This window comes from Paroedura picta, chromosome 1 (assembly GCF_049243985.1).
Source record: "Paroedura picta isolate Pp20150507F chromosome 1, Ppicta_v3.0, whole genome shotgun sequence".
Taxonomy (NCBI): domain Eukaryota; kingdom Metazoa; phylum Chordata; class Lepidosauria; order Squamata; family Gekkonidae; genus Paroedura; species Paroedura picta.
The window spans coordinates 165,651,228-165,673,678 of record NC_135369.1 but is presented as its reverse complement, the minus strand read 5'-3'; the positions used below and the strand labels follow the sequence as shown (position 1 = coordinate 165,673,678).

General features: G+C 43.3%; 1 protein-coding gene across 2 annotated transcripts in view; it reads left to right on the top strand.

Moving 5' to 3' along the window:
* NBAS (NBAS subunit of NRZ tethering complex) overlaps positions 1-22,451 on the top strand; it is a 221,377-nt gene that overhangs the window by 28,827 nt on the left and 170,099 nt on the right. For both annotated transcript variants that reach the window (XM_077310978.1, XM_077310987.1), the window contains exons 10-18: positions 8,471-8,615; positions 10,800-10,865; positions 11,752-11,880; positions 14,147-14,210; positions 15,098-15,291; positions 16,030-16,284; positions 18,280-18,405; positions 19,201-19,352; positions 20,871-21,008. In XM_077310978.1, the coding sequence (XP_077167093.1) occupies positions 8,471-8,615; positions 10,800-10,865; positions 11,752-11,880; positions 14,147-14,210; positions 15,098-15,291; positions 16,030-16,284; positions 18,280-18,405; positions 19,201-19,352; positions 20,871-21,008 (1,269 nt within the window). The remainder of the gene's footprint in view (positions 1-8,470; positions 8,616-10,799; positions 10,866-11,751; positions 11,881-14,146; positions 14,211-15,097; positions 15,292-16,029; positions 16,285-18,279; positions 18,406-19,200; positions 19,353-20,870; positions 21,009-22,451) is intronic.

The window sequence follows — 22,451 nt, the reverse complement described above, 5'->3', positions numbered from 1 at the left end:
AGAATTGTGAAGGTTTTAACCCCCAATGCATTTTTTAAAAATCTGTAAGCCTGGGACTTTTGACAGTTCTGTAAAATATGTGTTTGGTCTGTCCATGGCCCCAGTCTAGATTTTAGTATCTACACGTGGTCCCACATTGAGAATTAGATATATTGGTTTATTTAAAACATTTAAAACATAAAAACCTTTCGTTATCAGGAAGCTCAAGGGTAGGCATCTCAACTTACACTAGCATTTGCATCAAAATACTATAGATCCCCCCTGGAAAGTTTCAAGTTTAAAATGAAACTTTCAAACTGGAAACTCATGATGTCCTAATCCCTTTTGAAAATGCCCTAGTTCTTAATCTGTAAGTATTGGAAAAAGTATGCAAACCTTTCATCTTGTCTCTCACCTTGATATATGCCATAAATCTAGTCTGGATATGCACACCAATACATCTTTTTAAATTGGCTTGTTCTGTAGTTGGGGAAAAAAATTCTGGCTGAAAAAAGATTGCATTACAAAATCCATCAGTGGTTATCGGTGTCAGTTCATTTTTGCATTTATCCCACTTTCTTAAAATAACATTTTGGGTAGGAAATACTTTTAAGTCAAACAATAAAATCAGAGTCCAGTAGCACCTTTAAGACCTCGAAGATTTATTCAAGGCATGAGCTTTTGAGTGCAAGCACTCAAAAGCTCACGCCTTGAATAAATCTTCGAGGTCTTAAAGGTGCTACTGGACTCTGATTTTATTGTGCTACTTCTGACCAACACGGCTGCTCATTTAAGTCAAAGTCTGTCTTCTTTTTTCACTCGCATCACTTTGTGTGTTCCTGGGAAAGCTGCTCCAAAAGATGGGAGGGGGGTGTCTGTGGAGGGGGGGAGCTTGGCCACAGGATAGGTCATGTTGTGTGACACTGCAGTAGAAAGGGGGGACTAGTGGATGTCACTCTAAAACAAAGCCCTGCATGGACAGAGTAAGGCCAAATGTGTGATAGAGAGAGGAAGGTTTCTGCTGAGTCATGCTACTGCTGAACCTTTCTCATTTACGTTCCACACTGTTCCAGTGGAGCCTTTGGCTTTAGGGCTCAGGGGCTTATGGAAGATGGCACTGGTGAAGTGACAAGTTATTTCCCAGCATCTCTGCGTTGTTAGTGGAAATCTGAATGCAAACTTTTCAGCCTTACCAAAATGGCCACTTGCATGTAAGCCTCCGATTTTGAATGATTAATCCTCTGTTCGTTTTCTTTCAAATCTATTAAGACTGCTCAACAAAATTTGAGTCCAATGGCACCTTTAAGACCAACAAAGATTTATTCAAAGTGTGAGAGTTTTCATTGTATTCACACTTTGAATAAATCTTTGTTGGTCTTAAAGGTGCCAATGGACTCAAATTTTGTTGTGTTATTTCAGGCTAACATGGCTATACACTTGAATCTCTTAAGGCTTCGGTTAGTTATTTTAGAGCTGTCTTAGGGTCTGTGGAGTTTTTCTGGTAATTAATTGCCGGTATTCTCATGGCCATTATGACACTTATTGTAGCTGCCAAAATCACTACGCTGAAATGAATGATAAAAGGTGTCAGCCTTGTTGGATGCTCATAGAACATGTATTTCAAAAGATGCCCATTGTCACAGCACGCTTCTAGTATGCCCAATGATGGGAAGAGGTGAGTATGTTTCTTAGCTTGTTGTAGTGGTTAGGAGCATCTGGCAAGCTGGGTTTGATTTCCCACTCCCCCGCATGCAGCCAGCTGGGTGACCTTAGGCCAGTCAGAGTTCTATTAGAAGCTGTTCTGACCGAGCAGTGATATCAGGGCTCTGTCAGCCTCACCTACACCACAGGGTGTCTGTTGTGGGGAGAGGAAAGCAAAGGTGACTGTAAGCCGCTTTGAAACTCCTTTGGGTAGAGAAAAGTGGCATATAAGACCCAACTCTTCCTCTTCTTCTTCTTCAGTAATATCAGGGCTCTCTCAGCTTCACCTCCCTCACAGGGTGTCTGTTGTGGGGAGAGGAAAGGGAAGGCAAATGTAAGCCACTTCGAGACTCCTTCCGGTAGAGAAAAGCAGCATATAAGAACCAACTTTTCTTCTTTTTCAAGTTAAAAAAAAGTAGAGTCCCTGTACATTAACAGAAATATGCCATGTTTAGACTTGTGGTTCCCAACTAGCAGACCCTCGGAGTTCAAGGTAGATGTTTAGACTGTCTTGAGGCTAGGTAGCTCTTGAAATTGGTTTCTTGTTTGTGTTGGTGCTGTGAACTGTCCTTCACTCTCCTTTTCTGTTTCAGTCTCCGAGTTTCACTTCTGCCAGTTATCCTGTAGCCTTATTTCTGTTTTGACTGAATTTCTGCTGTCTCTGTCCCCCTTGGCCTGTCCTTTTAATAAGGAAAATCTCACCAGCTTCTGGAATGTTCCCACCCCAGAGGGCTTCCAACTAACAACAGGTTTTTAGGTGTTCTTCTCACCATTTTCCTGAGAAGAGCTGAGGGTTATTTTGACCTTTTCCTGACTTTCGTGAGAGGAACTGTAAAAATGCTCTGCTAACCTTCCTGGGTGAAATGAAAATGACCAATGCCAATGTAATATTTACTTATGTAAGACTGCAATTTTAATTTTTGGTTGCTTTACAAAACTCAACTGTAACTTGTAACAAAATACAAATAAGACAGGCAGGTGGCAAATTCAGTTTGTGACAACCATTGATATTGGTTTTTTGCAGTTGGCAGATACTATGACAAGTTAGATCATGTTAATATTTGGTTAAACCGACTGGTACGAAAGTGAGTTTAAGGAATCTTTGCTGCTTTCCCCTTTCATAGGGGGAAAAAAAAACCTTGCTCCTGAGTTTTGGATATACTTAAGAAATGCACCGTTTGTGACATGTTCACAATTGACTTCCTTGCAGCCTCTGTACACATTAATATGGAGATTCCAGTGATGTTTAAACATAATAGTCTGGGTTGTTTTTTGCCTGATCGTGATAACCCTAGTGCATTGACAGATAATGCTTATGGTGGTAGGATTCATTCATTCATTCATTCATTCATTCATATTTATATATAGCCCTCCCCGAAGGCTCAGAGCGGTTTACATATAACTGAAATTATACATGAAACCATACATATAATAACATTCATATTATTAATTGATAAACCGGGTGACAGTATAACATAACAGTATAACATTATAACATAAACAGTGCTAACTCAAACAGGTCCAGGAGTCTTAGTGGGTTTCTGGGGGGAGGGGGGAGGGGCCCTGCAGATGTTGGTTGGTTGGCTGGCCTGGCCTCAGCCAAATGCCTGGTGGAAGAGCTGTTTTAGTTCCGTCAGGGCCCTGATCTCCTCTGGGAGCTCAGTCCACCAGGTGGGGGCCAGGACAGAGAAGGCTCTGTCCCTGGTCGAGGCCAGGCGAATTTCTTTTGGGCTAGGGACCATTAGCTGGTTAGTGGCGGCAGAGCGTAAAGCTCTTTTGGGGGCATAGTCAGGAAGGCGGTCCCTCAGGTACACTGAGCCCTGACCGCGTATGGCCTTGAAGGTAATTACCAGAACCTTTAACCTGATCCGGAATTCAACTGGCAACCATTGCAATTGTAGGATGGGTCATGATAATTGGGAAGAGTGAACATTATTTACTTATTTATTCATGTGATTTATATACCACCCCTCACTCTGACATCTCGGGGTGGTGAATATGAATCTGAATCTGGGAGGGAAGTCAGCTGCAAAGTCATCCCCTTTGCTATGTAAAATATCCAAATCTATTAGCACTGGGTTGGGAGAACTATGTGAATATACTTTTCCTAGTTCAGTCAGGCGAGTACCCTTGAATAGTGTTTGCAGAATAAATCTATACTCTGCGAAAACAAAGAGCAAATAAATCTGTTGAACTGCACTGCTTCTCCCCACTGATACAACCCCAACTCACCCATGGCGATGAAATCTAAGAATATCTGGCTCAAAACATCTTCATTGTAGACGGCCTTGGGCGACCTGTCAACTTTTTACTGTTATTATTGAAACTTTTGTCTCGTTCTTAAGAAAAAAAGTTAATAATTTAGGAATATGTCCAGACTTTTCCTTTGGCTCTCGGAGGAACTTTTAAGTTTCTTTTGATAACAGTATCTCTCTTCATTGTGGCGTAGCCCTTTTATGTGTGTGGTGCGTTTTGTCAGTTCTGCGAAAAGCTGTTTAAAATTTTAACCAGTGGTCCAATGATGCATTTTTTATTTTCTCCTTTGGAAGTACTTCCCCACCTTCCCCCACTAGATATAGCAGCTTTGCTCTAGCTGTCACTACATTTCATCTATTTTGAGAGAAGATGAATCCTGTTTATAAATATTGCTGCGCGATACGCCACTGGCCTGAACTGAAACATGTTGAACTTGGATTGCCTCCTAAATCCCCACATCTATTGGTAGTCCACTCTTTGGCAGGTCAGTGCAGAGAATCGTCTCTCATGTCTGCAGTCTGCTGCTCTGTTTGAAAGAATCCGTGGTTTGTGGCACTAGTCTAGGCTCATTGGTCGCAAATCCTTCTAAAGATGCCACCTGAGCTTTCACCATTGTGGCTCCCACCTGGTGAAATGGCCTACCTTCCACAGAATGTATAAAATGGAAACGTTACCAGATGTCCCCTTTGTAGAGCCAGCGTGGTATGGTGGTTAAGAGCAGTGGCCTTTTATCTGGAGAACTGGGCTTGGTTGCCTTCTCTACATACAGTCAGCTGGATGACCATGGGCTAGTCACAGTTCTCTTAGGGCTATTCACACAGAGCAGTTCTTCTAGAACTGTTTGAGCCACACTTACCAGGTAGGGTGTCTGTTGTGGGGAAAAGAAGGGACAGGTATTTGTAAGTTGTTTTGAGACTCCTTTGGGTTAGTGAAAAGTGAAGTATATAATAACCTCTTCTCTCTTTTTTTGGTGTCTATCCTCTTTGGGCTCTTAAAAAACAAACTTATGCAAGGTCCAAGCACCAAACATCTTCATTTCATTTTATTTCATTTTATTTCTATACCACCCTTCCCTACAGCTCTGGGTGGTTTAATTCTGTAATGTATTTTTGTTGCCCTGTCCTCACTGTTGTATTGCTTTCAATTGTCTAATCTGCACTGAGTCTCAGGGCCAAAGGCAGACTGTACATTAAACAAATAAATAAATATGGGCATGAGAAGACCTGAGACAGTACTTCGGGATCCCTTTGAGAGCCGACTATCTGAGAAAGAAAGCTAGAGAGTGAGATGCCCCATGGCTGGAAGCTTCTACATGTTCCCTGCCCTTATCAGTTGTATTGGATGGCAGAGCAATTCTTCGGGGGTTGCAATACTGAGCTTCTACCTCCGGGAAGAAAGAGCTTCTGTCTTTACTGTATAGTTCTCTCGTCTTTGTAATATTAGCTCTGCCTCAACCTGTAGTGCTGCGCAGTATTTAAGAACTTCTGGTATTAAGGTTGCCAGGTGCATGCCTGGAATTCCTGGGAGCCTGTTGAGAGCCAAAACATGGGGGGAAAGATATTGTGCAATGTTGCTTTCTGGTGAAGATCTGTACGTGACATTTCCACATGGAGCTAGCACTTTCCTCCGTCTCTAGATTAGAGTAATTCTTAGAGTAAGCTTTCTCAGCCAGGGTTTTGTGAAACCTTGGGGCTTCAGGATGGCCCTGTAAGGGTTTCCTGAATGGGTGGGGGTTAATTTTTAATAGATTGTTAAAATTTGTAAAATGTTTATCAGGCAACATGGTCATGTCGACCTCTTCCCCCCCCCCCCCAAATGTCCAGTGATGGGCCTGGAGGGGTTGGCAAAGGGAGGGGCCCTGGGTGGGCGTGTACATTGCTATGCTTCCCAATCTTATTCTGCACAACTCCACCACATCTGGGGGTTCTCAGAGTCTGAAGAATGTTCCAGGGGTATCTTTAAAAAGTTGAGAAAGGCTGTCTTGTGTATTGCTCAAAGTAGTGATGTCATTTCTGGGTTTTCATGGCCAAGAGTTTGCCTGCTGTAAATGGGCAACTGGCATCTCTTCGTGGTCTTGGACCCTCATACCTGAGGGACCCCCTATCACCTTACACTCCCCGCAGGGCTTTGCACTCTGTGGAATCTAATTTGTTGGTGGTTCCTGGCTCCTGAGAAGTTCACCTGGCCTCAACCAGGGTCAGGGCCTTTTTGGTCCTGACCCCGACCTGGTGGAACAGGCTCCTGGAAGAGCTGAGGACCCTACAGGATCTTTTGTAGTTTTGCAGGGCCAGTTAAATGGAGTTCTTCCTCCATGTCTACGATTGAGGCCAGGGCATGGAAGATCTACTGGGCCCCACCTTCAGATTAGAACAATAGTCAGCACCCCTGGAAATCTACACCTTGAGGCGCTGAGAGAGTGGAGGTTGACTAGGGGGGGATGCAGGATGAGTTTGATTTTTTCACTGTCAGAGTTGCTATCTTAATGTTTTTAATATTTTTATTGTGGGGTTTATATTGGATGTGGGGTTTTATTCTGTAACCCGCCACGAGATGTGTTATGAGAGCGGTGGGTAATAAGTCTAATTAATGATGATGATGATGATGATGATGATGATGATGATGATGATGATGATGATGATGATGATGATGATGATGATGATGTATACATGACGGTTTGATGCTCCAAAGATCATTTAGCCCAAACCAACCTCACACCGCTTTTCTTTATGTAACTGGAATGGCATGGTGCCGGGGGGTGGTGGTGGTGGGGAAATAACAATGTGCTAGGGTAAGGTGGCCTAGAAGCATAGCAGGATACCAGAGACTGCTTAAAGGTAGCAGTCTACTGACTATATCTTAAAAGGACCAGCTTATTATAGATTTTCCACTTTACAGTTGACGTGTTGAGTGAGGCCAGAACATTTATTCATTTTGAAAATGCATGTGCTGTTTTCAAGATCAGCTTGAAACACCACAATAAAACCAACAAAGGCAGCATTAATTATCAGTATCAAAAAGTATACAAGGAGGAAAAAGACCAAGGAGCTTAGAAAGTTGTATCCATAAAGCAGGCTGGAAGTAGGCCATAAAACCAGCTTAAAAGGTGGGAACCCCTCAGTTGCAAGCTTGGATGAAGAAAAGGATTAAGACCTTAAGATAGGTGCTAAGCAAGCCAACAGAGTTAGAGCAGGGGTAGTCAACCTGTGGTTCTCCAGATGTCCATGGACTACAATTCCCATGATCCCCTGCCAACAAACGCAGATTTCCCTGGGGAGGGAGTTCCAAAGTGTTGAAGCCATAACTTAGGATCTCTCTCAGGTTACCAGCGCCTGATCTCAGAAAATGGGGGTGCCCCACACGGGAACATTGACGAAGACCATAGTGGCTGGGTAATTTCATATAGGAGGTGGTGAAAGTTGTAAATCTTTTCACTATGTGTGATAGTTTTGTCCTAATAAAACAATAAATGCCATGAGGAATTCTAGGAAAACTTGCTTTAAAAGCATCCAAAACCTGCCAGAATCCTTTATTAGGTACCCAGCCTAATTCACAGTGGCACCAAAGAAATCTATTTCTTCAGTAACAAAAGTGGAGCCTTTAGAATACTGAAACTTCAAATGTGTGTTAGAAAATTACTAGCAATTTTGGTGTTCAGAGGTTATTTTTATACCCTTAGTCCAGATCAGTCTGTGGTGAGATAAATATAATATAATGAAGGCCAGTCTGTTGACAGCTATATAACACTTCAATTTAAGGTTCCCTGCATCAGTTTTCCTTTTGAACAACTCTTTGCCCCAATATGTCACATTGCTTGCAACAAAAAGTACCACCATAACAAAATCACGTCCCCCCCCCCCGGGGGGGGGGCAAATTCGTGCCTCAGTTCTTTTATTTTTGTACACAGAAAGAAAACTCAGTAGTCAGTGGCTGTATTTTGTAGATAATTCTTGGCCAATATGCAACTGAAGGGTATTGAAAAGACAAAGGCACTTGGTGTGAATTCTGCTAACAGAAGTGCAACTGGAGTAGGATTTTCCCCCTTTCCAGGGAACTGGTTGTTTTCTTAAAGGAAGCTCCTTCATACACATTTAAGCCATTAGATGGCAATATCTTGCCAGACAAACTGAGAAATCGGCTTTTCTGTTATGCTTTTTCCTGAGAATCTTGTTCAGTAAAGTCTTTCACTCCTCTTTTGCTAATTGAGAATGAGTTCTGAAAAAAAAAAGGTAATTACTTTGAAAAATAGCCTGCTATGTGAATTAGATTCTTGAAAAAATAAGACCATGATTTCAACCTGTGGTCGACCTCCCCTCCTTTGCTCAGTAACAGGTTGGCGTCCTTAATAGCAAATTTGTAATAGGATTTGTTTTATCTAAGTGACAATTATTAAGTGCAATATAAACAATTTGGTACTTCCCCAGCTGGGAAGTTTTTTTGAGTATCTTCTAAAAAGAAATGAGAATTGCTTACTGCTGGAAAGCACACTTGATATGTCAGGTGTCAAACTAACCTTCTTGTAATCTTGTTGTGATAGTCTTCTGATTATAGGTGGTTGTGAAACAGATGACGAGGCGGTGGGCGTGTCTAAAGCAGCCAGTTGCGGACTCTCAGCCTGGCGCATTCTTTCTGGATCACCTTATTATAAGCAGGTTACAAACTATGAAGATGATATTGGAACGGTGAGTACCACTTGTGCGCACAACTACACACACTACCCCAGGTGCCGTCTGGCCAATGCAATAAACAGCAGGACTGTGACATCTTGTGATTTTGTTGTGATGCCTCTGTTGATCTGCATTCGCCTTCTTTACCACTGCATCACACTGCCTGCTCATATTTAGCTTGCAGTCCATAAGTACCCCAAGATCTTGTTCGTATACACAGCTACCCAGATGTGTATCTCCCATCCACTATGCGTCCTTTTCTTTTTTGTGACTCAGATGTAGGACTCTACACTAATTCTTATTGAATTGCATCTTCTTTTCATTTGACCGCTTTTCCAGCATGTTCAGATCTTGTTGAACTCTATCTCCTGGGGTGTTTTCTACTCCTCCCAATTTGGTATCGTTTGCAAATTTAATGAAAAGTCCCTCCACCTCCTCAACCAGATCATTGATAAAAAATGTTGAAAAGAACCAGACCCAGTACCAAGTCCTGTGACACCCCACTGCTCACTTCCCTCCAATCTGATGAAAAACCTTTCATGACTGCTCTTTGGGTGTGGTTTTCTAATCAGTTCTCTGTCCACCAAACCATCCAAAAATCCAGTCTGCAGTCCTCCAGTTTACCCATCAGATCATCATCGATAACTTTGTAGAAATCTAAGTAAACAACATCAGCTAAGTTTCCACAGCCTAGTAAGCCTGTCACTCAGTCAAAGTAGGAAACCAGGGTGCTCTGGCAGGACCTGTTGGAGACAAATCTGTCCTTATCAACAAATTGTCCGTCAGATGTTTGCAGATTGCCCCCTTTAAAATTTGCTCCATTATCTTTCTTGCCACTGAGGTCAGATCCACTTCCTTTAGTTTCTTGGGTCACCTCCTCATGGGCAGCATGTTGGCGACCCCAATTCTCATTTTTAAAAGCATTTACATACAATAAATGTAGACCTTGGCCTTGTCATTCTGGTTGCACTACCCGAAGATTCATATGTGTATCATTCCCTTAGATCACATGTCCCCTAGACACATCTTTTGATGACGTTTGCCACTGAACAAGAATTGACATGTGCCTATCTTCTCCACTGTATTGATACTAACCACTTTACTGTCAATAGGGCAGATAGAATGAGTGATATTGATTGTATGTGACCATCGATTGCCTGCTCCTTGGGGAATCAGATTAAATGATGAATTTTTTTTTTGGATAGGCCCAAAACATCAATCCAGTCAAAGGGCAGGAAAATTTCTGTTATGTAATTAATCTAATATATTCTGCTGTAGTCCTGATCAATGGGACTCAAAGAGGCTTTTGAATTTTATGTTTTTTCCATATAGATTTTTAAAAAAACGTTAAAAATTAAATGCAAACATTAGATGCCAGTGTGAACATGCGCTGCCTGTTACACAGTAAAAAAAGGGGAATGTGTCTTCCAGAATGAATGTATGCATCAGTGAAACAAAATTTTTCCCCAGTCAACCAATATTTGGTTTATGTGCAAATGTTTATACAGATTTAATCAGCCACCTGATTTAAGAAGCCTCTGGTTGGCTCATGTTTCTTTAACCAGGTCAGCTCTGTAGTTCTTACTTGGGATATCGAGTTGTTTGACTAACTTCACACTGTCTAAGTCGGAGACCGGTCCAAGGTCTAAGTGGGAGTATTCTTAACTCTTTTTTAATACTGACAGTGATGGGGGAGGGATTGGCAGGATCATGCGATGGTTCTGCTGCTTTATTGAGCTCACTTGAGACTGCAGGTATGTGACTGAATATCTGAGTTCTTTCCCTTCTTGTACGAAACCAGCATATCAAGGTGTAGCATTACAAAAGGCCAGCTTCCCCCAGCTGGAGCTGTATAGCCCAGCAGCGAGTTGTATCACTAGAACCTGCTAATCTTGACCAGTTCAGAGATTTTGGTTGCTTTATTGCTGCAGAAGAAAATGAAGTTTTAGCCATCTGTCTGGCATTAGGAAATATAATGTGGGTACTTGGTGACCAAATGTAAACCTCTGGTTTTGTAACTCAGTCAGTCCCACTGGGCTCATGATAGCACTGGGTTGAATCCAAGCCATGATGTTGGAGCCAGAAGGGCCCTTTCACTCAAGTAAGACCGGACACCATGAGTGAAAAGGATATTTTTGACAAAGAACTGCTTAAAAACTGTGGATACTTGATGTTTGTTTTTGTTTTTTTTCCCATGAGGCCAAGAGACGTTCTTTGTTCAAGATTATGAATTTCAAATTTTACAATAAACAAGGAACAGAGCAGGTAAGGGAGAGAATGCGTACATGTTTTTACTGTTTGCTCAGGCTATACCTGTCCCAGGTAGCCTTGATATAGATCTTTTGGTGGTTGCTTGTCCTTGGAATGACAAGACCAGGGGTGGTCATACTGCGGCCCTCCAGATGTCCATGGACTACAATTCCCATGAGTCCCTGCCAGCAGGGGCTCATGGGAATTGTAGTCCATTGACATCTGGAGGGCCGCAGTTTGACCACCCCTGGACAAGACTATGGATTACCCTTGTTAAGACCTTGTGTGCCAGCAAAAACATGCTTTGTTGGGTTGTGACATGCAATGCAGATGAAACAGAAATCCCAATCCTGTACTCCTGCACAGGAAGAAGAATTGTAGAAAAATTTGTTAAAGTTAAATAGAGATAGGGGGGAAGTAGGAAGTATTTCAGAAGAGGAAAAATAGGTTCTTATGCCCCACTTTTCCCCACAGAGCCTCAATGCGGCTTACAGTTGCAATTTTGTTCCTTTTCCCACAGCAGTCCCCTTGCAAGATAGATGGGATTGAGAGAGTTCTGAGAGAACTGTGGCCGGTCCAAGGTCACTCAGCAGGCTTATGTGGAGGAGGAGAGGGGAATCAACCGTGTTTCTCCATCTTAGAGTCTGCTGCTTCTAACCAATATACTATGCTAACTCTCAGCCATGTGACGGTCACAATTGACATATTTTAGGGTTAGAAACGTGGTATGCCATAATGTTATAGAATATGCAAATATGAAGGATCATTTTCGATTGAATAACACCCAGAAGACCTTTAAAATATTACCCTTGCAGTGGAATGCTTATAACTGTTGCAATTTCACATTCTTTCTGGAATCCTTTGTTTTTCTACCTACATTGTTGATTGAAACGTTGGCCAGGATGGTGTCTTCAGGATGAGCCTTTCTCCAGATGGGACACGCTTAGCAGCTATTCACTTCTCAGGAAAATTGACCATCTGGGCGATTCCCTCTCTCAAGCAACAAGGAGAATGGGAACAAAGTGACCAAGTAGGTTGCTATGATTTGTAAGCTATTACATTTACACGAGTAACTTTTATACTGTATTTATCTGGAATTTCTTCTCATCTTTGTTGGGCCTGTTGGGGGGGAGGGGGGAGAGTTAATATGTACGGTTTTGAGAACCTTTTCCAAAATGCAGGGTCAGGCTTCACACATAAATGATAAAAGATTTGCATCCCAGTGGTCCCCTGCAATTCATAGAGAATAATAATATCAACTAATACGCCAATCAGTACGCCCTCTCAACCCCACCCCTGGGGGGCTTTCTGCTTGTTGGATACGAAGCCAGCTATACAGTTCAACCAGAAATAAATTGAGGGTGTGTGAATTATAGTTCTCTGAGATGAGATGAGATTAGCTTTTCCTCTGCAGCTGCAGATCTCAGTATCTATCTTAACTAACTCAAGATCAAGACCCATGCATCTGTTAAGAAGAGGGAGAGCTGTTTTTTGTACTCCATTTTTTACCACCTGAAGCAGCTCACAATCGCCTACCCTTCCTCTCTCCACACTCTGTACGGTGAAACTGAGAGAGCTCTGAGAACTGTGACTGGTCCAAGGTCACCCAGCTGAGTGCATACGGAGGAGTGGTGAATCAAATCCGGTTCTCCAGATTAGAGGCCACTGCTCTTAAATTACCACACCAAGCTGGCTCTCATTAAGTATTCTAGGACTTCGGGATAAAATACAAGGTGATTTATCTAATTCCACAGTCAGATCTTTCCATGAGGGTGAAATTTTCCTGGTGGGGTCAGTTGAAGGTAGTTTATCATCCTAAGCCAGGCACCTCCTGTCTCTTCCAGGTTTTGGTTTGCCCCAGGAGCTTGGCTTGAACCTGTTGGGTAATCATGTAGTCCAAGACAAGATGCCAGTCAGGGAGTGAATTGAGCCCTTACTGAGATGTGTTGGAACCCTCCTTATTGTACTGCTTCAAGAACTGGCCCTTCTCTGCCTTCCATATCAGAACAAAGGAGCCTAATGTACATTATCTCATATTAAGTCCCCAACAAGATCAGTAGCTCATAATTTTTTTTGAAGCCATTTCTGGTGGCATTCAATGGACTCGGTAAACTATGATTAATCCAGTGTAATGTTTTCCAATGTGCAGAAGTAATTTCTAATAATAATTCTTCCAAGAGCACCTGGGGAAGGGATTTTCGACTTAACTCTTCTTCTAAGTAGCGAATCTTTACTCTTTTTGAATGTATTCTCTACGTGAAATGGATTGAAAGGCAATAGAAAACGTGTGGGTGTCGACAGTGGCTTTCTTTTAAAAAATCTCTGCATGTTTTCATTGTCATCCCAATCTTGCTTTTTGTAGTCTTTGTAGTGGGAGGGCTAGAACTGGAAGTGTCTAATAATATAAGAAACGACTGAAAACTGCAAAGCATTTAACAACTGAAAAATAATTAGATGGCATCATTCCTGTGGAGTGATCTGGGGCCGGGGGAGGGGGAACCACACTGAAGGAAAATGAGAGCATTATTAGCTGTTTGGTGGCCTTTGTTGATTGGGTGCAAAGGTGGAATATGAATTTTATAAGTAATAAACTCTTCAAGTTGTTTTAAGGCAGTGGTTCTCAACCTGGGGGTCGGGACCCCTTTGGGGGTTGAATTACCCTTTCACAGGGGTCGCAGCAGGGCAAGCAGCTTGGCCGGGGGTGGGGCATCCACACAAGAGCCTTGCGGGGTAGATTGAGATACAGTGTTTGTCTGTCTGGAGCAGCAGGAAAAAGTGAGATCGGTATGGTGGGACAAGAGGCAGAACTGAACTGAAAACCCCCGGAAGAAAACCAATTTATATACAATCATGAACAATGGATCTTCACGCCATTAGTCAGTTTCGGTTTCATTTCTGTGAAAGAACACTTGCATCATTTTATGGTTGGGGGTTACCACAACGTGAGGAATAGTATCAAAGGGTCACGGCATTAGGAAGGTTGAGAACCACTGTCTTAAGGTATTAATAACTGATGAATCTATTTGATATTTGGAAAATGTGTGTTCCACCTCTTTGGCAGTTTGGTTTGTATTATGGGTTAGTATTCTGGCTTTTTGCAATGGGGTCTGAAGAACAAGTGACTTGGACAATCCAGAACTGATCTAGTCACCTTTAACCAGGCTTTGAGAGTCTGGGATGAGGGGTTCTGTCTCTTGTCTTCTCCCTCACTTGGTATAAGAAAGAAACACGTGTATCGAGTTAAAAGGGCCCTGTATGCCTTAAGTCCTTTACTGGATTTTTGTTTGTTTACATAGCCAGGTTACGATGACATCAAGCCAGAATGGAGACTGTCTCTCGAAAAGCGGAAGAAAATTAAAGGTTAGTCAAGTGTCATAGTCCTGTTACCACAGATGGGGGTTGCGATGTGGGGCAATGGGGAGCAAGCTTTTGCTATGTCACTTTGTTCCGTAACTCTGTGAAAATAATATAAAGGGTAAAGGTCAAATGCTTGCTCACAACACGTGCATCTAAACCAGGGGTAGTCAACCTGTCCTCCAGATGTCCATGGACTACAATTCCCATGAGCCTCTTTTGCTGGCAGGAGCATTTGCTGGCAGGGGCTCATGGGTATTGTAGTTCATGAACATCTGGAGGACCACAGGTTGACTACCCCTGATCTAAACAACCCCTTCCCTGGTTTCTTTGTGTCTAAGGAAGTCCTCAAGACACAGCAGCAGATATTGTTTTTTCAAAAGTTCTGCATTGACCTTCATTTAACTAAATATTTTCCAAACACAATTTGGCAGCCTAATTAGAAGTCACCATAATACTGATGCCTTATGGATATTTTTATCTCCTCTTCCCGGCTGTATCATCTTCTAGTGAGTTAATGTTGGATTTGGCTTTCTTTGTGTTCTGTGAAGAATGTCCTAAGCATTTGCCAGAAAGGTGATCTTGGCATCTGTCCTGCTTTGTGCCAGTTGATCTTCCTGACAGGAGTAGCTACATTGTTTTTTTTTTTTTTAAGTATTGCACGCAGAAGTCTAAAGTCAGAATCTTTAATTATTCAGATTTGCTTTACTTAATCCAGAGACAGCTTTAATTAAAATGAAAAGACTACCATAAAAATTTAGCGAAGCGAGACTTCGTATGTCGCTAATATATTGCCGATTCTCCAAATGTCTTTTTATTAAATAATTGAAGTTTGCTCTAGTTCTTGGCCTGCTGTTTAAAATGCTTCCCTCTCTGTCTCTCTTCCTTTCCAGACAAAGCATCGTTTTACCCACTGATAGATGTAAACTGGTGGTCTGAGAGTGCTGTTATTTTGGCTCGCTGTTCAGGTGCCTTGACCGTGTCCTCGGTGAAGACACTGAAAAACCTGCTAGGGAAGTCCTGCGAGTGGTTTGAAAGTTCCCCTCAAGTCACTTCAGCACATGATGGAGGATTCCTAAGTTTGGAGGTAGGAAGTGTCAATTTACGCCATCCACCCACCCATGATTAGGATTGGAGGGGATGGGTAGACAAGTTGAATTAATTGGGGATGATCAGCTTGGGTTGTATCAATCAGTAGGGCTGAGTCAATCAATACAGAGAGCAGTCAATTTGGATTAGATTGGAGGGAGAGGTAGATAGGAGGAATTAGTTGGGGTGATCAAATTGGGTTGAATCGAGAGAGCGGCCATTTAGATTAAGTTTAGTTTAGGTTGGCGGCTGACTGGACAGTGCTTTCCTGTCATATCCGCTCTCCTGCCTGAGACTGGAGAGTTGAGTTAGACGTTCACCCCTCCCTCCCCTGGTGAGATTCCAGGCATTTCTCTGAACCTCCTCGGCTGACTCCAGTTTAATAGAAATCTTAATCACAAATGATGGTTCACAATAAAAGGGAACCATTAGGTAGGCATGCGGCGATTCCTGTGCTAGTTCTGTTGACCCCTCACAGAGCCATGCCCTTTTCTCCCCGTGGATATTTGCGGGGTTACATGGGGCCAGGCATGCTCTCAGCCGACGTGCCGATACTCCACCCATTGTAATAACCTGGTTCTGGATGCTGGTGAGGAAATTCATTTTCTGATAATGATTATTTTTGCTCCAGGCTCCTTTGAGAACTGAAGATACTTATTGCCTCCTGGTGTCCTGAAGCTTAACAGCCTTAAGTGTGATGCATTGCCCTGTTTAGTCAGAATTGCTTTTCTTACAGTGTGAGGTAAAGTTGGCTCCAAAGAGATTGCGCTTGGAGAGCAGACCTGGGGATGATGGAGGAGAGGACGACTCTGATTCGGATGATGAAAGTTCCGCCAAGGCCCAGTATTTTGGCTACGTAAAGCAAGCCCTGTACTTTGTGACCGAAATGGAGCGTTTTGCGCCACCACGGAAACGTCCGCGCACTATTATAAAAAATTACCGACTTGTGAACCTGAGATCCACAACCCCAGAGGAACTGTACCAAAGAAAGGTAAAGATGAGATATTTTCCACTTTCCACCCTTCTGTAAATTATTTACGCACAATTTTAAGATACAAAGTTTTTGTTCGTGTTAGAATACCATGCATGAGCCAGCCCATGAGCCAGCTTGGTGTAGTGGTTAGGAGTACGGATTTCTAATTTGGTGAGCTGGGTTTGATTCCGTGTTCCCCCACATGCAGCCAGCTGGGTGACCTTGGGCTCACCACAGCACTGATAAAGCTGTTCTGACTGGGCAGTAATATCAGGGCTCTCTCAGCCTCACCCACCTCACAGGGTGTCTGTTGTGGGGAGAGGAAAGGGAAAGGGATCATTAGCCGCTTTGAGACTCCTTCAGGTAGAGAAAAGCGGCATATAAGAACCAGCTCTTCTTCTTCATTCCTGTGAATTATATACAAATATCTAGGAGGTGTGGTGCACATTCTGTTGAGTTAAAATCTCCTTCCGTCTAAATATGTTTAGGATCTGTATATTAATGTTGTATTCACGCCAGCAGCGTATCCCTTTCTTTACAATATTTAGGAATTGCAGGGAACGTACCATGAATAGCAGCTAAAAGTATCTGCAAGTTCAGAGCCTATCAGTTGGAAAAGCCTGTTATGTGCCCCTTTCCCATTATGGTTTTTTAAATGTTTTTGTTGTATATAGTTCAGATATCTGCCTTTTGATATAAATCTACTGTGGGAATGCACTGTCTTCTCCCATACAGGGAGAATGCACTGTTTTCTCCCTACCCATTCCTTGCCTTGTGACCTTTCTGTGTGTCCACCAACAGAGATGATTTGGATAACTCCTCATCTTCTGTAGTGATAGCCTTTGCTTACTGTATATACTCGCATATAAGCCGAATTTTTCTGCCCATTTTTTAAGCTGAAAATGTCCCCCTCGGCTTATATGTGGATATAAAAAAACAGCTGCCAGACAAGATAGGAAGGTGGGAGACAAGTCTACTTGCCTGAAGAGCAGAAGCAGGAACAAAGGAGAGAAGCAGCAAGCCCCGGAGTGAAATTACCATCTCCGCTTCCCCCTCCCTGCCTTAAGGAGGGCAGCATGAGACTAGCATGTGCAGGAAGCTGCAGGAAGCTCTGAACAGAGAGCAGGAGGAGGAAACGCCCCTAGAGGAAGGCAGCGAAAGTGGAGGGAACAGAACACCGAGCTAAGAAGAAGGGAAGCAGCATAGGACTGGATATCAAAAGGCAAGACCAGGGGTAGTCAAACTGTGGCCCTCCAGATGTCCATGGACTACAATTCCCAGAAGCCCCTGCCAGAATGCTGGCAGGGGCTTCTGGGAATTGTAGTCCATGGACATCTGGAGGGCCGCAGTTTGACTACCCCTGGGCAAGACTGTTCAGAGGGAAAGATGGAGGAGGAAGGTGGGAAGAAAAGGGAAAGAAAGATCCTGCCCAAAACTGGAGTGGGTGAGGGGAGGAAAGGAGAAAAAGCCACTCCCCAAACACCACTCTCGGCTTTTATGCGAGTCAATAAGTTTTCCAGCATTTTGCGGTGAAATTAGGTGCCTCGGCTTATATGCGGGTCGGCCCTATATGCGAGTATATACGGTCATTTGTTTTACAGAATGGCTGTGTTAGTTGGCTTTTGAGTAAGTCAATAATATAGGATGTTCCAATGTTGTTCCTGGCTATGAGTTTATCCTGACATCGTCCTCTGGTGTATTGTTTGTTTCTCGGTGTTTGTTTCTTGAGATTGCTGCTTTCATTCTCCTGCTGTGTTTAAAAACGCCCCATGTTTATTTGTCATTGAACTGGAAAGGCAGAATATAAATGTTTTAAACAAATTCCAAGGGTGAAATGTGGTATTTGGAATATGACATTTCCCCCTAAGCTTGTCATGTGATAGCTGTGTGAAGCATATTTCCCCCCCAATAAACCCTAAATAGTTCGTATGAAATTGATATGCGAATTGTTAGTTACTCATGTAATAGAACGTATGTAAGTATATTTAATTTTGACCCTTTTTTTTTGGGAAGATCGATAATGAAGAATATGGGGAAGCTTTGTCACTGGCTCAAGCATACGGCCTCGATTCAGACCTTGTTTATCAGAGACAGTGGCGGAAATCGGCTGTCAGCATTGCTTCTATTCAGGATTATCTGGTATGTTTTTCTGCATTCTCTTTTCTTCTTCATTCCCTGGCATATGAATGTTTTCAATTAGGGTAGAATGCACTGTGAATAACACTCTATTGAAAAACCGCATTGGAGAAGTTAGAATCAAATGTTCATGTAGACAAGTAGATTTGCTAGTCAGGTTACAATTGGAAATGGATGAGGGAAGAATAATGGAACGTTTAACAGCATAATCTAAGGCAGGGGTAGCCAAACAGGGACTCTCCATATGTCCATGGACTACAATTCCCATGAGAATTCATGGGAACCATAGTCTATGGATATCTGGAGAGCCACATTTTGGCCACCCCCTGGATCTGATAATCATCTTCAAGTATTTAAGAGACTGCCATGTAGAGGATGGAGCCGAGTTGTTCTCTCTTGCCCCAGAGGGACGGACCAGAACCAATGGGATGAAATTAATTCAAAAGAAATTCCGTCTCAACATCCGGAAGAAGTTCTTGACAGAGCGGTTTCTCAGTGGAACAGGCTTCCTCGGGAGGTGGTGGGTTCTCCATCGTTGGACATTTCTAAACAGAGTCTGGATAGCCATCTGACAGAGAGGCTGATTCTGAGAAGGCTCAAGGGGGTGGCAGGTTACAGTGGATGAGCGATAGGGATGTGAGTGTCCTGCATAGTGCAGGGGGTTGGACTAGATGACCCAGGAGGTCCCTTCCAACTCTATGATTCTAAGGAATCTTAAGTATGCTACTTTGCTTTAGTCATCCATAGGCTCCAATGATTTGCTTACAACTTTTCTTTTTCTTTCTTGCTGGGGGACAGAGCAAAATTAATAAGCGTTCCTGGGTTCTTCACGAGTGCTTGGAAAGGGTTCCTGAGAATGTGGATGCTGCTAAAGAATTGCTGCAGTACGGCTTGAAGGGAACAGACCTGGAAGCTCTCGTCGCCATAGGGAAAGGAGAAGATGGCGGCAGGTTTGAGAGAGTGGATTTACGGGTTCCCCTCTTTTCTCTTCCAGAAGTGACTCACCAACGTGAGGCAAATGCTGTAACTGCCCTTAGATAATTCCTGGTTGAATGAACCAGGAGAGTACAAAGATCTTTTCCACATGGCTCTTGTATGTCACGGTCTCATCAAAGTAGTGATATTACAGGCTTGTGGAATAATTGGATACATGCCATACACTTTCTTAGGCTAGAATGCATGAAAAAAATATAAGCAGTATTCTTGAAACTGCCAGATAACCACTCGGGACTGAGTGAAACTTTTGAAAGATATCAGATTCTAAGTTTGAGAGAGTGCTGCTTTTGTATGGGTAGTGGTGTCCACGTAGACCCCCCACCCCCAACCCTGATCCCTGGTATCTCTGAAATGCAGAGGCAGGAAATAAACTCAACTGTAGGCCTGACTTTGACATAGTCCCCTGGCTCCTATCCAGTGGTACTAGTTTTTTGCCACCTGTGGTGGTTATAACAAGCACAATCTCATCAGATCTTGAAAGCTAAGCAAGGTTGACACTGGCTGGTATTTGGATGGGAAGAAGAAGCGTTGGTTCTTGTATGCCGCTTTTCTCTATTCGGAAGCTCAAAGCGGCTTTCAGTCGCCTTCCCTTTCCTCTCCCCACAACAGACACCCTGTGAGGGAGGTGAGACTGAGAGAGCCCTGATATCACTGCTCAGTCAGAACAGCTTTATCAGTGCTGTAGTGAGCCTAAGGCAGGGGTAGTCAAACTGCGGCCCTCCAGATGTCCATGGACTATAATTCCCATGAGCCATGGTCATCTGGAGGGCCGCAGTTTGACTACCCCAGGCCTAAGGTCACCCAGCTGGCTGCATGTGGGGGAGCGGGGAATGAAACCTGGCTCACCAGATTAAAAGTCCACGCTCCTAACCACGACACCAAGCTGCAGACCTCCAAGGAACACTAAGGTCATGAAGCGGAGTTGGGCAACAGCAAATAACCTTTGAACATCTCTTGCTAGACAATCCTAGGATCTCCTGGCTACACTACATGCATGCCATGCAATAAATAAATAATGACACCCATGTTAAACTGCTTAAAGTTTTAGTTTTAGGCCACAAACAGGAATAGAAGCAAAACAGTGCCGAAAATCAACCTCTCATGGCAATTATCATTTCAAGCATTTTAATGCTACCTTTTCACCCAAATCAGGGCCCACCACTCTGCTTGGCTTACTCCCTCCATGCCCCTTATATGACATGTCATTCTTTTTTTCAAGATCTTTATTGCTGCTTGAAGAATGGCTAAATTTTAACAAATCAAGCACGTTTTTAAAGTATAGCTTGTGAAGAAAATAGAATGTATCCCTCCGTATTCAAGACTGTGGAAAAGATACGCTGAGGGCAGTAGAAGCCTGACAGCTTCTCTCTAAAGAAGTACTTTATTTGGTCTTCTCCAGTTTAAAAATATCTATTGTACTTTTGTTCTTGGCCCAATATTTCTCCTTACTTTGATTACCGTGCTCCTTCCAGATTTATATTGCCAGGCGACGTGGACATTGACGGACTACTGTATGAAGAGTTTTTAACTCCCGAGGAAGAAGCAGAAAGTCGGAAGGAGCGCGAAGCCGTCAAGCGTCAAGAACTTCTTCTATCAGTAGACTTCTCTAAGTAAATGACGTGTCGTGCTCTGTGCCTCTTGTTATGTATACCGAATCACCAAGGGAGCAGTCTTGTCAATTACGTTTTACTCCTGATTGGATCGAGGGTCTCATTTTACGGTTCCTGAATCTTCCCTGCTTTCCTCACCCTCCTGCTGTGCTAATGACCATAGCAGGGTCATTATGCCATTATGCCATTATGCCTCTTGATTGCTGCCCACCAGTCTGTTTGGCTATGATTTCGTATGTGCCTTCCTACCCCAGGAATCCACTTTTCTTGGGCCAGAAGGGACCGCTGGAGGGAAAAGACGAAAGGTCCACAACTATCAGTACTTTCTGCCAAGATTGATTGATTGATTGTTAGATTTCTATCCCACCACGTCTCCACGGACTCATGGTGGATCTGTTCCACTTAATATTTCTGGTAAGGCCTAGGAGGAGGAGTTGGTCTCATGGCTTAAGTGTCACTCAGCACTTAACATCCACTCAGGGTGCCTCTCCCGCCTGAGTGCCTCCTCCTCCAATAGGCTTGCCTTCCATCCCCCACCCCTGACCACCCCCTCCTCCTTCCACTTTCCTCAGAGGCTCAGAGGCTGCAGGTCCCTGCCGCATGAGAGCTGCTCTTGCCGGTGAGTTCCCTAACAGCTGCCTGCAGCCTTTCAGAGTCCTGGGGGGGATGGGGAGGCCATCTTCATCCACTCCCGTGGATGTGGCTTGGCCCCTAGTAAAACCATAAAACCCCATTCCTAACAATACCCCTCAACAGCACGACAAGATTGGCAGAAAAACTCTTTGACCCCCCACCCTAGCCGGTCACCCTAGATGGGGTTCTCAGATGTTAGTGCGGGGACCTTATCCCATGATAAATCCCTCTATCTAGTCTCTGCTGTGCTCTTTGAAAGCAGGGTGGTTTGCTGCAGTTGTCCTTTTGGATTTTAAAAAGTGCAAGCAAACTGATTTGATCCAACACTGATTCCCATATAAATAGGTCCATAACTTTTAGATGCACATCTCCTTGAAATTAAGACAGTGCTGGAGATGAAATCTCCCCTTTGGATCCTTATCTGCATGCCCACATTGATTTAGCTTATTAAAAATCCATTAAACTATTTGTACCTGTTTTTCCGTCTCAAAGGCCCGCAAAGTGGCTTACGCTGATCAAACCAATTAAAATACTCTCGGTTAAAATATAAACAAAAAAATTAAAGACAATATGTTGAGTATAATTTAAAAGGAGAGTCTTGGCTGATCAGAAGCACTCTTGTCCATAATTGCTACTGGGGTGTTCATAAACTCTTTACTCATTGTTGCAAAGGTTCTGGTTTCTTCAGGCCAACAATTCTGTACTGCCCGCATCACCGCCCTGCAGTGTTGGTGCCTTAGGTGGGAAAGGTGTACTTGAGAATGGTGTTAAAGGGCCCGTTGAGTTCCAGTATTAGGTAACTTTGTAGCT